Source organism: Quercus suber, unplaced genomic scaffold, assembly GCF_002906115.3.
Source record: "Quercus suber isolate HL8 unplaced genomic scaffold, Cork oak 2.0 scaffold_127, whole genome shotgun sequence".
NCBI classification, from domain to species: domain Eukaryota; kingdom Viridiplantae; phylum Streptophyta; class Magnoliopsida; order Fagales; family Fagaceae; genus Quercus; species Quercus suber.
The window spans coordinates 635,433-650,850 of record NW_027069590.1 but is presented as its reverse complement, the minus strand read 5'-3'; the positions used below and the strand labels follow the sequence as shown (position 1 = coordinate 650,850).

At 38.4% G+C, this 15,418-nt stretch overlaps 1 protein-coding gene across 2 annotated transcripts in view; it reads right to left on the bottom strand.

Annotated features, from left to right (window-relative positions):
* Nucleotides 1–1,022: 1,022 nt before the first annotated feature.
* Nucleotides 1,023–15,418, bottom strand: part of LOC112035478 (sodium/hydrogen exchanger 8) — a 43,887-nt gene continuing 29,491 nt past the window's right edge. For both annotated transcript variants that reach the window (XM_024068308.2, XM_024068301.2), the window contains 8 exons: nt 14,032–14,334; nt 11,619–11,716; nt 11,347–11,478; nt 11,017–11,235; nt 10,713–10,919; nt 2,676–2,937; nt 1,855–2,144; nt 1,023–1,540 (listed from right to left, as the gene is read on the bottom strand). In XM_024068308.2, the coding sequence (XP_023924076.1) occupies nt 1,226–1,540; nt 1,855–2,144; nt 2,676–2,937; nt 10,713–10,919; nt 11,017–11,235; nt 11,347–11,478; nt 11,619–11,716; nt 14,032–14,334 (1,826 nt within the window). In that variant the 3' untranslated portion in view covers nt 1,023–1,225. The remainder of the gene's footprint in view (nt 1,541–1,854; nt 2,145–2,675; nt 2,938–10,712; nt 10,920–11,016; nt 11,236–11,346; nt 11,479–11,618; nt 11,717–14,031; nt 14,335–15,418) is intronic.

Below are 15,418 nucleotides of genomic sequence, written 5' to 3'. Positions count from 1 at the left end.
TCTGTCTACGTAGTTACTGGAGCTGTAAACTTGAATGAGTAGATAGAAAAGAGAAAATTACTTGGACAATTGCCATTTCTTGTGGCATTCAAAAGAGCAAAATGGCATAAACTATGTTGTCAATTCAAAATCAACACCCAAGCATAAGTTTATCTCATGGTTATTGATTCTTGACAAGTATCGACCAAAATCATACTAAAATATTATTGGGCTGTATAGAGAGCGTACTGTGTGTAGTGTTCAAAAAGGACTTAGAATGTAAAGGGCCAAAAATGGCCAAATCCCCATCTTTGGTGGAAATATTTGGCGATTTCAAAATAATTAAAGATCTACCACTTTTTTAAAACTCGAGTTCCATGAAAATAACCACCAATTTTTTACGTAACTTGAGTTCCATAAATCGAGTTACACAAAAAAATAACACGGCTAACTTAAAAGCTAAATTTTCAAAAAACTCGAGTTCCTAAAACTCGAGTTACACAGCAAACTCAAGTTCCAAAATAGTGGTACATTGCCAAATATTTTGGCCAACGGTGATAGATCATCAAATATTTCAGCCATCAATGGTATTTGGCCATTTTAGCCAATTGGAAAGAATATTTGTTTTACTAATGTTGCTTTCTACACTTGGAAGGTGTTTGGTAAGAGTGTTTAAATAACATTTTTCCGTTGTTTATACAACATAACACGTATTTCCACTACACTTTTTCACCCACACATATTTCCAAAAAACTTAAACAATGTTATTAGAACAACATTATCAAACGGACCCTTAGTTCACCATTCTTGGCCTCCACCATCTCAGAAAGGAATCTCTAATTGGCAGTATAAATTCACTTGGATGATAGCACGTAGGAGAAAACAAAAAGCTTTGTATCAGAAAGAAATTCAGTATTCATGACTCATGAGAACAAATTTAGTGATACTCAATTCTGCATCAGATTACGTAGGACATTGGTTTCTTCTCCTTCATAAATTAATTATTCACCAGTAAAAAAAAGACAACCACTTACACAAGTGGATTAATTAAAATATAATTCAGCTATTATAATGCAGATCAAGTCATCAGTTTCATCGTCTAGGAGAAGGCCTTTAGGCTAGATAGATTATATTTATTACATGTGCGCTTATTAAAATACAAAGCTCTGACAAGCAACAGGCAACTGCAACTGCTACAACAAATGAAATACAACCATTTTTTTTTTTAATTTTTAAATGTAGGCTTTCAAGAACTCTGGCGAAACGAAAGCCTACTTGGTGAATCAATTCTAACTATAATCTCATCCTCAGCTCCGGATTCGTCACTGGGGTCATCCACAACACGACTCTCTCTTGGGTAATTAATTTGTAGCTGCGTTGGCGTAATATTTCCTGTGGTCTTTCTCACTTCAAGGTTCTTCCTCATAGTAGCAGATCCTTCTGATTGGACAGAAACAAGACGCTGGCCGTGATATAAAGTAACTGTTGGAGATGACAGGATACGCGATGGCTTCATGAGACTATTTCTTGGAAGACTTCGCGTACGCCCTCGGATATCCACCTTGCAAAAATTAAACAATGGAGTAAGTCAGAGGAGCAGGTTAGACACAAATAATTAAAATAACATTTCCAAAAAACTACAATGCATAATCAAAAGACGAACCCAGGAGTAACTTTCAAATGCCGCTGCCCAGAAGAGGGGACAAAAGGAAAATCAAATGTGCATTGATAATCAGTTAACTCAAATCATTTTTTCACAGTTTCTTTTTTTTTTTTTTTTTCTAAGCCAAAAAAGTTTCTTTTTTTTTTTTTTTAAACTAAGTTTGCTTCCATGAACCTTCCAAACTCTAAAGACCATGGATGAACTGAACATACCATGCTGCCAAAGATGCTCAGCTGCATTGCCTTCGCAGACAAGCTGTTAGCTTGTCTGTCAATCCCATCAGGGTTCTGCTTATGTTGCATTCGCTTGTACAAGTTTTCTGGCCAACTCATCAGTCCAAGTTCTCTACTAAGGGATATATGAGAGTGATCAGCTGAATGGGGTACCGAGGATGATCTTTGTTGGAGAGCATTGTCAGCTTCCAATGCAGACATGTCAAAAATGATTACTCTTGCTCTTGTTTCAACTTGATATGAGGATCCTTGATGAGAAAAACTGGCTCCTGCAGTGCTCGTTATCATCAATAACAGAAAAGTTTTTAATTCTTCAGAAGGATCAATAAAAAGACTAGCAGTTTTGGAATTCCTCAGTATAACATGCCTCACATTTCTAGAACTTTTAGCCAACTTGCCTAGAAACAGAACGATGTTCAGAAAATTAGTTCAATGAAAAGCATATATGTTATCAAATGCTCTGATCACTATCACAAGCTCACATACTTGCAACACAGGATAAAGGCCTATGTCAGTTTAAGCTTAAACCTTTCACAATATTAGTATAAAGATTTCTTAGGGGCCATAAATGAGCTGAAACGACCAAAGCCTAAAGCACTAAGTAAGAATAAGAGGTGAAATAAGTGTACTAAGGTAAAATTGCTGTTCTTCAGAGGTTGACAAACATTTATCTAACATGTTTGAGTATTCTGATGCCCATATTAAAAGTTTTATCTTTAATTTCCAAGCCTACACTTCAGCTACAAACAAGAGAACAATAAAAAAACAACTAGATAGGAGATGATCCCTTCTTTTCATACCTGATGTTTCCAGATTTTGGAAGCTTAGACTCCCATGCGCAGGCAACAGAGCTGCAGGTGATGTAATCAGTTCTTCAACACCTTGAGTTTTGATAAATCCTTCTAATAAAAAGCCAATGGAATGGTGAGGAATGTCTATAGTTTCTCCACTAAGGTATGGCTTCATTATTGATCTTTCTGCAACAAGAGCCCTCAAACGTTGCATTTCCATTTTCTCAAATATCTGGGGAAGCAAGACTTTAACAAGAACAATAGCACTTTCCTGCAAAGCAAGATATATTGAATCAGAGACCAATACTAATACCTTAACGATGCCAGTATATATTCTATCCTCTACATTTTTTTTTTTTTTTTTTTGATAAGTAATAAAGATGTATATTCAAGAACACTACCTCATGCAGAAAGTCGTAAGGCAAAGAAAAAAGTTACAGAAAAAGAAAATAAAAAAGAAAGAAAAGATACTAATTACAAAAGAGAGAGCTAAAGAACATAAGGAGAGAATCACTAGAGGTGAGCCTCCAAGCCCTAGACCAGCCAAAAAGGAAGCCGCTGAAAGAAGCCAATAGCTGGTCATCGGAGCTTTCCATGTCCTCAAACGTCCTCCAATTTCGCTCCCTCCAAAGACACCACATTAAGCACAACGGAGCTAAATTCCAAATGCTAGACGAATGCTTTCCAGGCCAATTCCACCAACCAAAGAGAGTATTTGCAACCGATCTTTGCAAGACCCATGAAATTCCAAAAGATCTAAAAATCAAACTCCACAACCGGTTAGCCTTACCACAATGAAATAACAAATGATCCACCGTCTCCCCATTACAACGACACATAATGCACCAGTCAACAAAATCCATCCCTCTACCTCTCAAATTGTCACCTGTAAGGATCTTATCCCATATTGCAGTCCACACAAAGAAAGAAACACGCCAAGGAGCCTTAGCCTTCCAAACACCTTTCCAAGAAAAGATAATGGGCAAGGGACCTCTTAACTTATTATAAAACGATTGGATATCAAAATCCCCATTCTTTGTCTACTTCCATCGCATACGATCTCCATTCTCAGTTGGAGGTAAGTTAGAACCCAAAGTACGGAGAAATTCATCCACACAACCCATTTCCCAATCATTTGGTCTCCGAATGAAATGAACATCCTAGCTTCTCCATTCCTCTATCCCCAACCGTTCAAGAGAAGAGGCCACCAATGCCTCTTTATTGGAGGCAATCCCACACAAAGCCGGAAAGGTCAATTGAAGTGGAGAATCCCCACACCATTGATCTGTCCAAAGCTTCACTCTATCCCCCACCCCTACCTCAAACCGAATATTTTTACTAAAAACCTCCCAACTTATTCGGATGCTTCTCCATAGACCACACCCATGTACCCCTCTATCTAGCTTGGATGTCTATCCCGCCCATTCTTCCCCAAACTTTAGAGCTACAAACCTTCTCCAAAGCCTTGTCTCCTCAACCCCAGACCGCTATAACCATTTCCCTAGTAAGGCTTTATTAAAAGTAGTTAATTTCCTTACTCCTAACCCACCATTTTTCAGAGGTGCACACACCTTATCCCATCCCACTAAATGTGTCTTGAAATCCCTCCACAAGAAATCCCTTTGCAACCTCTCAATTTTATTGGCCACATGCGTAGGGATAGTAAAAAGAGATAAAAAGTAAGTAAGAAAACTAGTTAATGTACTCTTAAACAACGTCAATCTTCCACCTTTTGACAAATACATCTCCCACCCAGCCAACTTACGCTCAATTTTCTCCAAGATAAGATTCCAAATAGTTAGGGACTTGTGGGACGCCTCCAGTGGCATACCAAGACAAGTCATAGGCAAAGACCCAATCCGGCAACCCAAAATCTCTGCCAAGACACGGACATTAGAAACCTCCCCGATGGGAACCATCTCACTCTTCAAAGCATTACCCTTTAATCCTGTCATAGCCTGGAAACAAAGAAGAAGCATCCAAACATGTAGAATCTGCTCCTCATCTGCATCACAAAACAGAATCATATCATCTGCAAACAAAAGATCCGAGACACATACCCCTCCACCCGTCTACCATCAGCCCTGAAACCTCGAAGTAAACCAGCACCTTCAACTCTTTTCATCATCTTACTAAAAACCTCCATCATAACCAAAAACAACATAGGAGATAGCGGGTCCCCTTGTCTCAATCCTCTCAAACTCCCAAAAAAGTCAGCTGGAGACCTATTAACCAAGACAAAGAACTAAACTGTAGATATACATGTACGGATCCACCTACATCACCTCACCCCAAATCTCATTCTCTTCAACAAATCTAGAAGAGCCTCACAATTCACATGATCATAGGCTTTCTTAATGTCTAGCTTACAAATAACCTCCAGAATCTTACTCTTCACCCTACTATCAACACACTCATTAGCAATAAGAACTGAATCAAGTATCTGTCTACCACCTACAAAACTATTCTGAGACTCATATATCAACTAATCCAAAACCTCTTTCAAGCGATTTGCCAAAACCTTAGCCAAGATCTTGTATACACTCCCTACCAAGCTAATAGGTCTGAAATCTCAGATATTGGGAGCACCATTCTTCTTAGGAATTAAGGTTATGAAAGTTGCATTAAGAGATTTTTCAAACTTACTGTGTTGATAAAACTCTTCAAACATAGCTAAAACATCTCTTTCCACAACTCCCTAGCAATGGTGATAGAAGGCCATAGAGAAACCATCAGGACCTAGAGCTTTATCTCCTTCCAACTCTTTGACAACTCGAAGAATCTCCTCCTTTTCAAACCTCCATTCAAGCCAGTCCCTCTCCAGCCCCTCAATCTAAACAAACTCCAAACTTTCCACAAAAGACCTTCACTCCTCTGTCTCCTTGTACAAGTTTTTATAAAACTGTACTACTTGGTCCGCCATCTCTGATTCGTCCTCATAAATAAACTCATCCACCTCCAAAACACTAATATAATTATACCTTCTCCGAGAATTAGCCACCTTGTAGAAGAATTTGGTATTGTTATCTCCTTCCGTAATGCAAAGCATCCTCGATTTCTTTTCATAACTTTTGGTTTGTCTTGGGTTATGCCTAGATCGATCCCAAATTTGCTTTTTGGTTGGTGGAATTGGTTGGGGAAGCATTCGTCTCAGATTTGGAACTTAGTTCCGTTATGCATCCTATGGTGTATTTGGAAGGAACGGAATCGCAGGACTTTTGAGGATTTGGATAGTTCAGGTGTTCAGATGATTGCCTCTTTTAGTGGATCTCTTTTTGATTGGTCTCGAGCATGGAGACTCACAACTAGTGATTCTCTCCCTTCTTTTCTTAGCTCTCTCTCTTTTGTAATTATTTTGTTGTTTGGTTTTATTTTTTGTTTTTTCAATTTTTCTTCTTGTATTTTCTGGGTTTGCTCTATGTTTTTTTCATGCATAGAGTAGCCATTCGTATATATAACATTCTTACTTATCAAAAAAAATAAAAGCATCCTCGATTTCTATCTCTACGAAACTTCTTCCAAAGAAAGAAGGTTCTGTATTTGAGATCTCATCACGGCCCTCTCACCTATCTCCACTTTAGAAAGGCCATAGTCCCCTTCCTTAGCATCCAATAATTTCAAGGCCTCCAACAATTCTTTCTTCTGAACCTACATTTCCAAACTCACTATGGTTCCACTGAATAATGTCTTCTTTCAGAGCCTTCAACTTATCGGCAAGCACAAAACTAGGAGTACCTAAAGAAATATCAATTCCACCAAGAATAAACTCTATCTGTAAACCCATCTGTCCTTAACCACATGTTCTCAAGCCTAAAAGGACTCTTCCCCCTCAATATCCTGGGAAAAATTGCAAACTAACACTAATCAATTTCGTTAGTTAGCAATATTTCCAAACTATTTAGTAAACTAACATCTCGAGTCTCTTAAACTCGATTTCACTATAGCAAATCAACTCTCTAAGACTCGATTTCCATTTAAAATTCGCGTGATTCCTACGCTGACCTCTCCTCTTTCTTGATGTTCTTCCTTCTTTTTTTTCTTTCTTAAGACCAATATCAAAAATTTAGAAAATACCCAAAACCCCAAAGGATCGGTTTTATGCAAATCTGGTTGAGAGAGAGCGAGAACCCGAAGTGGAGAAGTTCAGTCCAAGCCAATTTCCCTCGCCTGGAGCCTTCAGCGCCACTGCTACCTAAAGCCTTCGCCGTTGGGTTCAATCTGAACCGTTGCTTCACCACCTAGGTTCAATCCAAACCGTTGCTTCGTTGTTGCTTCTTTGGCTTGCTGGGTTTTGCATCATTGCTTCTCTGCTAGGTTTTGCACAATTTATTATCTACTGGATTTTGCATCTTGCGTTGTCTCTACCATCTTTGCGTTGTTTCTTTTCTCAACATGAGGAACGAAGAAATCATCTCTCTTAGGCTCAAGTTCTAAAGAATCGAATCTCTTATGCTCGAGTTTTAAGAGCAAAATCAAGTTTTTTAGACTCAAGATGTTAGTTTCCTAAATAATTTGAAAATGTTGTTAACTAACAAAATCGTTTAGGGATTGATGTTAGTTTGCAAGGTAAACTAATATGGGGAAGTGGTCTGAAATAGGACAAGGTAAAACCTGCTGGATCACATCCGGATAGTGGTCCTCCCAATCATGAGAAACCAGAGCCCTGTCTATCCTGGACATCGAAAGTTGATCCGAACTACTAGACCAAGTATAACTCCCTCCTTTCAACGGTAAATCTATCAAATTAAGCTCCTCAATAAACTCAGAAAAATTCTCCATAACCGGAGTAAGGCGTGATCCCCCCAACCGTACACTTGGGAAGCAAACGATGCTGAAGTCCCCTATGTAACACCATGGAACTTCCCAAAGTTGCTGAATTCCAATCAGCTCATCCCACATCTGCTCCCTCAAGTTATTATCATTCGGGCCATAAACCCCAGAGCATGCCCAAATAAAACCATCCCCACACCCTGCCACCGAATCGATACGAAAAAGTAACCCGCCATTACCTCCAACTTTTCTAAAGCCCTCCTATCCCACATCATCAAAACCCCACCAGCTGTCTGATCCACATCCAAAGCCACCCAATCTACATAAAGACAACTCTACAAGCTGCAAACCAACTATCTATCCATGTCAACAAGCTTAGTTTCTTGAAGGCAAACTACATCACAATTCCACTCTCGTAGTAAATTTCTAACTACCAGATGTTTCCGCGAATCATTCAATCCTCGAACATTCCATGACACCATTTTCAATTTCATAAAAACTGTTAACTCCCTACTCCAATCTCAGTATTGCAGTCAAAGAAGACTATCTACCATCATAATTAACTAAAGAAATCAAATTCCTCAACTCCTCCTTCCCTTTATCCTTGGAAACAGCTTTTCGGTGGGCTGCACCTTTCCTGTGCAGCAGATTGGCAGCCTCAATCTCCCTCTCAAGCCTTTGTAAAAGCATAATACACATTTTCTCATGTCGACCGAAAGAAAGCCCCATCATTTTACTAAAACCAGGGATTCTATGTTTCACCCAATTAGAAATATTCAGTGGATTTTCAAACCCCATCACCTCAGTATTACTATGCAACTCTGCCGATACAACCAACCCCATAGGATTGATAGTCACCAAAGGGAAGAAGCTATCCACATCACCCAAGTCCAGGTCTGCACGAACTACTTCTACCTCAGTCAATAGTCCCGCCTTAGAATAACCATGATCTGCCAGCACCAATAACTGCTTAACCTGATGGGAAGTATCTATCCCATGAACATCACTTGCACAATCAACCCAACCACCTTCATCTCCATCCTAAACACCCAAACCCACAATCTTAGCTCTCAATAGACTCAGAATAGAATTGGGCAACAAAAGACCAATCGATGCCTGACGCCCTCTGTTTCTGCCTTACCCAGTGTGATCTGCCTTACCCAGTGTGATCGAAGGCTCATCGGCATGAGACCCATCGGAAACAGGACACTCAACCTCCATCGATGACTTCACAAGGCAACCCATCGTCTCGGTTTGAGGAACAGACTTCTCATAACCACCATCAGGGTTCATCTTCGTCCTCATGGAGTGGGTTAAAACTGTATTGGTCTTGTCTAGCGTCGTCGATGAGTCCTCAACGCGAAACCCATTGGAAACAGTACACTGGGCCACCATCGAGGACTTCGCTAGACAAACCATTGTCTAGGTTTGACCAACCACAATCTCACAAACATCAACACTTGTTGCCATCGTCGATGATTGATTTCGCACTGTATTGGCCTAAATCAATGGCGCCGGTGACTTCTTGGCGTGAAATCAACAGCAGCTGTGACATCGACCTGCCTCGTAGGCTCAGCATGTTGACCCATCACCTCATTCTGACCAACAAAATCTTCATAAAGTGCATTGGAAATCACTTCCATCGCCGACACTTGGACTTTTGGCGTTGGTGGTCTTCGGTCAGCCAACGAGGAGCTCTCGCCCACTTCCATCCTAATTGGGCCTGTGAGCTCTAAGTTAGGGAAATTTGGAAGGCCCACCTGTTGGTCATAGTTTTGGTCTAAGCCCACCACAACCTTTTTTTGAGCCCATGTGTCATTAGAGTTCTCAAAACCCACCACAAGCTCCCTTTGACCATTTGTGACCCATTTAAAACTCCTTAATCCACCTCTATTGTGATTCCATGCAGCACGCCTCTTTCCTTCCCCATTCACCTCCATGGTTAGGCCTTCCCCTGTCCAATAAGAATTCCTCAATTCACGTTCTTTCCCATAAACAGGTTCAATCGAATTTGAACTAAATTTCAACGGGAATCTCTTTTTATTTCCCACCGGATTTCTCTCCCAAATTAAAGTCCACATAAATGCATTGAGAACCCCCATCTCCTCCTCCTAAAGCCGTTGGACTCGGTTTGCTCGCCAGCATTTCACTCAACATCAACTGTTCTACTACTGAGTTCTGCTTTACCCCCCCTATTCTCCCCTAATTGTAATTTCCCCTTATCATGAATGCTTAACAGATGTGGCTGATTTTTTCCCCTGGCTTGCACCTGATGCCCACGCACTGTATCCGCAAAAGTCTTAAACGGTTGAGTCCCTAAATTATCCTTACGAGGCTGAGCAAAAAATTTCGAGTAACCAAAGCCACCATTCTCATAGTGGTCAGGTTCCAACATCTTCCTTAATTCTAACCCAAAAACCCTCCATCCATTCTTTGCTCTGCCATCCGGAATAATAACAGACCTTCTAGACCTGCCAACTTTGAATTCAGTAAGTAGTAAGAACAAGCCAGCAGAGTTGGAACTTCGTTGCGGGGTATACGCTATATCACCCTCCCTCAACGTATAAAAATTCTTGGGACTAATCCCAACAACGACCTGTTCTATACCCTTCATCAGCCATTGTGCCGCATGCTTACCCATGAAGACCGATTTCATGAAGTATTTCCCCCGTTCAAAAATCCTTCAAGAAAAATACCGTCCCCCTTCCTCTCCACCAGTTGGATAAATTTGGATTCAATAAAAAAAAAAATTTTTTTTTTTTTTTGATAAATAACGAAAGAATATTATCAATAATAAAAAGATTGCCAAGCCGATAAATAACGTAAGAATTTATCACTCATTCTGGCTAATTTAAGGTAGCCAAGCCTCTCTCAAAATGTAACAAAACTGATATCTTCAGACCACTCTTTCCCATCTAATCCGATCAACCCTCTTAACTTCATTTAACCAAGTAACCAACAGAAAATATACCCAAAGGACTAGTAAAAGTTTATCCCCTACATTATCATCTTATCTTTTTTATGCTTCTCAGACACTAAATATACAGACACATCTATGTCTTTACCAAATAGCAAGATCTCAATAATAAATATCAGATAGCTAACAGAAACATAATCTGTTCCACCCTTGAGCAACAAAGAGCTTTGTAGCTACATTGATCTTAAATTTTCAATTTTCCAGAAGTTGATAACACATTGATGAAGCTATTCATGCTATGGCATCATTAATGGTAATGACATTTACAGTATATATCTTCATCTCTAGTATAGCCATACCTGCCACAGAAAGTCTTCTACAGAGGAATCTGACCCGAGAACTGAAAGTATTTTCTCACTTTCAATGAAAAAACAGAGGACCACAGAATCTGTGATCATGTCACAAATGTTAGGCTTTCCACTTAGCACTTCGTATAGGCCCAAAGTACTCCCATGTGTAAAAGTCGGATGCAGCGAATGCTTGTTCTTTATGCTCTTACTTGTCCACTGCAAATAACACTTCTCATTTGTGTCATGTTCCACTGGAAAAATTTAAAAAGTAATATATCTTGGACTCATAATCTGAGGGTAGCTTTTTACTTACCTTGACCACCCCATTGGAAATGAGCCAAATACCATTTGGCTTGGAGCCTTCCTTGTAAAGTGTCACACCACGCAGCTTCATTGTTTCCTTGGTAGACCCTTCAAGTGGCACACGGATCGAAGAAGGAATGGCCCCAAATAAAGGATGGAAACTGATCAAATCACTTATTTTTGGGATCTTAACTAAAGGAGGGTTCCTTAAAAGCTTTTTCAAGTCAGTCTGCACAGAATGGAAGCAAAATTTCTTGTAAGAATAATAAAGATAAAAAATTTGTGATGTGTAATCTGAAGACAGAAGAAGTGTAAACAACAAAACATCACTGAAAGATACCTGGACAGCATCATGAAGATGTAGCATCTCTTTTTCTTCCAACAAGCCGATCTTCTCAAGATTTTGGACATAATCAATTAAATGGTTCAACACTGAATATGTTACTTGTCTTGTCTTCACAACCCGTAAAACCTGAAAATTGCCCCAAATAAACAGTAATAAAATATTATTCCCAAAATTACACTATATATCAGTGAAACTCCAGTTAGGATCTACCACAACTGATCATCATAATTCATAACACATCCAGTGGGGAGTTTTATGTTACAAACCTGCGGAAAAGTTACACGAACCTCTTCCAAAAACATTTTTGCTTCTTCTCCTTCTACCTCACTTTCATTGACAACAGTAGAAGCAATATCACTGTCACCTAAATAGTATGTGTGTGTAAGAAAGAAATCATTTTTCAGCATAAATGGGGCTACCCAGTAACAAATATCAAGAGCATAAATCCAAATCAGTGGCCCTAGCAGTTCAGAACTATGACCTGTGTCAGAACTTGTCTCCGCTCTATCTCCCATTTAAAAGGTTAAAAACCACGTGTTGTGTCCCACTTATTAACGGGGGAGTTTGGGCCCATGAGAGAGAACATTAGAATAATGATTAAGCAACTAAATTCAGCATTCCTAATAACTTAAACTTTTTGGACAAGTGGCAGTTTATCAACCTGAAAACATGCAAATTTCCTTTCTAAAATTTTACTTTCAGTTCTTATAAAACAAGACCAGAATTCACTCAGAGGAATGGCAGAACAAAGATTCTTTGTGCCAACACCATATATGGTTTAGGTAAAGCAGCTGTTGAGCTTGCATTTACAGAGAAAATTATATAACATTACATACTTGAGAAAGAAGATTTACATGTGGTATTAGTATTGCTAGTGTTAGAAGTAGTAGGTTTGTATGTGTAGGCCTATTATTGGAATATTCATGTGTGAGCAGTGTTAGAAGTATGTGATTAAATGGTTAAACCATATCTCAATAGCTTAAGCTTTTTCGACAATTAGTAATTTAACATGGTATTATAGCAAGAGGTCCTGAGTTTAATCCCTATCTCCTCCACTTTACCTCCCATTTCAAATCCATGTATTGGGTCTCACCTATTAAAAGGGAGTTCAAACCCACATGTAAGGGGGAATGTTAGAAGTATGTGGTTAAATGATTAAATTTACCATATCTCAATAGCTTATATTTATGGGACAATTGGTAATTTAACAAGTAGCATGGTTGGTCAAGTAGTGAAGTCCCACATTAGATGCTAAGAAGAAGAATGAGTGATTAATATAACATATAGGAACACCACTTAACCCAAAAGGTTTAAGCCCAATGGGTATAAACTCAATTATTTTATATTAACCACTCATTCCTCTCATTAGCATCCAATGTGGAACTTTACTACTTGACCAACCACTATGCTCACACGTGAATATTCCAACAAATCTCCCCCTTCACGTGTAAGCCTTCTAACCAAGTCACTTGTGGCATTCTGGTTAGTCTCCCCCTTGAACGGAAGCCTTTTTCTTGTTCTTGACAATCTAAGTGGCATGCATCACCAACACCAACAGTGTTCCCTTTACTTAACCGTGCTTAGGGCGGACATAGGAATCTTCCTTGCACAACTACAGGAGTCACCAATACACAATCATCTTGACTCACCACTAGTAGAACCCTTACTCAACCATGAGCGGAGACATGAGTCTTCCTCATTCTAATCAATGAGACCCACTAACGAACATTTGCCTGTTAGATTTTATGATAATATATGGAGAAAGAGAATATAGAGAAAAGAGAGAGAACATAAGGTTTATGTGGTCTGGCCTAACTGCCTACATCCACGAAGAAAAAACCTTAACTACTACGTCTTCACTGTACTCTTAATTCACAATTACAATGAACCCTAAGTAGGGTTTATATGGGGAGAGAGAGCTTAGGGTTAGGCATTCATGGGCCTACAAATATAAACCCAATACCTCTAACAATTAGAAGCCATCAATCCTAGAGCTTAAGCATTAGAAAGTGACAAAACAATTTACAAGTAGTATTGGCATGTTTGTTAGCTTCACATAATTTTTTTTCTCACTTTCTAACAGCTTAATCTCTAGAACTAATGACATGCCAATACTAACAATATTTACTAGCTAAATTTCAAGCATATATGTGGAAATAACATGCAAGAGACCATTAGTCCCAAAAGCTTAAGCTGTTTGGATGGAAGCCAACAATCTATATCAATCTCATAAACATACCAACATTGACAAGTATATTATAATATTGAAGAGATTTTCATTGCCCAGATTATTGAAAATTCGACACCATAAATTACTTAAATTAGGGCTTGGAAAATAAATTTGAAGTACTGAATTCAGTAATTATATATATATATATATATAAGTTATAGCAAGAATATGTCTTAATATCATATCATACATTCTAATATTATCATTAAGCAACATCTTTGTTACTTAAAAGGAAAAAAAATGTAGTGGTGGTGGTGTTGTTTGCCACCTTGCTAAAACCATCAAGGTTTTCTACCCTCTTGTCAATCTTACAATCAAGTTTATATAGTATTTTTCATTACTTATATAGCAAGGGAGAGAAAGAAAAGAGAAAAGAAATACCACAAGATCAATAATGATGCATTAACTAGAAAAGCATAATTGACAATGAACAAGGAAATTTTTGTTACCTATAAAGTCATGCAGTTGCCGACGTGCGATTCTATGGGCACGAAGAAATGCAGCACAAATGTAACATTGGAATTCCAACCTTTCCACAGTGAAATACGTAACCAACTTTTGCGGGATAATTCTCGTTTGAAGCAACTTGTAATAGCTTGGGAAATGAACATTAGCCTTTAAACCTTTCCAATCACATAAAGGCTCATCTGAAACCAAGTCAAGTGCTTCATCCACTGACTGCATCAATATATTTGCAGTATTTTGTGTAATCCTACCTTCATCAAGCATTCCCCAGTACGCAGCTTGGACACCTGATATGAGAAATGCTTCTTAAATTAGTGAAGGAGGTCACCTTCAAACAGAGCAAGCATTGGATTTCATAATAACAGCAGCGGGGTGATCAGGGCTGGCACCATAAAATTTGAGGCTTATGATGACAACTTTAAGTGAGGCCTTTTAATATGAAAATCGAAAATTATTTTTAAATTATTTTTTATTTGAAATCCCTTCCTCCCACTTTTTGAGAAATTAAATTACTAATTAGTATTTTCTTTATTAATAGTAACAAAATTTATCAAGATATCATTCTTGAGATCCACTTAATTTTTTGTTTCTATTTTTTTCTATTCTTCTCTTGTTTTCCCTTTTTTTTCTTCCAAGTTTTTCATATCCATATTTTAAAGTAATATGACTAGAATAATAACAGCACAACTAGTTGCAAAGGCACACTTAACCAAGTACTCAACTGCTTGCTTGAAATTAAAACTGAAATGAATTCTCAAATCAATGCATATAGCAAGGAAAATTCACATATTGTATTGAAAGCCCTGCAAGAGAGAGAGAGAGAGAGGCGTGGATCATGATTTCTAGAATAATATCCCATCTTAGTATCTTACATTAACCTACAAAGCCTACCAAGATCATCATCAATTAATATGCAAAACCCTAAAAGTCTGGGTACTGCTTGCAAATACTAGTAACAGCACCTGAACAGAACCTCTGTTTCTTTGTCTTCTTGTGTTACTCTAAACCCTTTGTAATCCAAACACATTGTTGTGTTATGTGTTCCCTAAAAATAGTTTTCTACCCCAATATTTGAATACTTTTTTCACATCATTTGGAAAACAAAAACATGAATCCCCTTACCAAACAAGCCCTAGCCTTCTCAGCCATAAAACTATAAGAGTATTCACATCAGTGGATGTATAATAGAAAAAATTGTCAAATTCACACATTTTTCTTCAAAAACTCCCCACATCAGCTCTTCTAAAACACTGTAGATTTACATTTTTGCTACAATAACCGCGTAAATATACAGTTACTGTAGCTTTGCATCCTAATATTTTATTAATTTCTCATTCTTTCATATCTCTCTTCCTCTCTCTCCGTTTCACT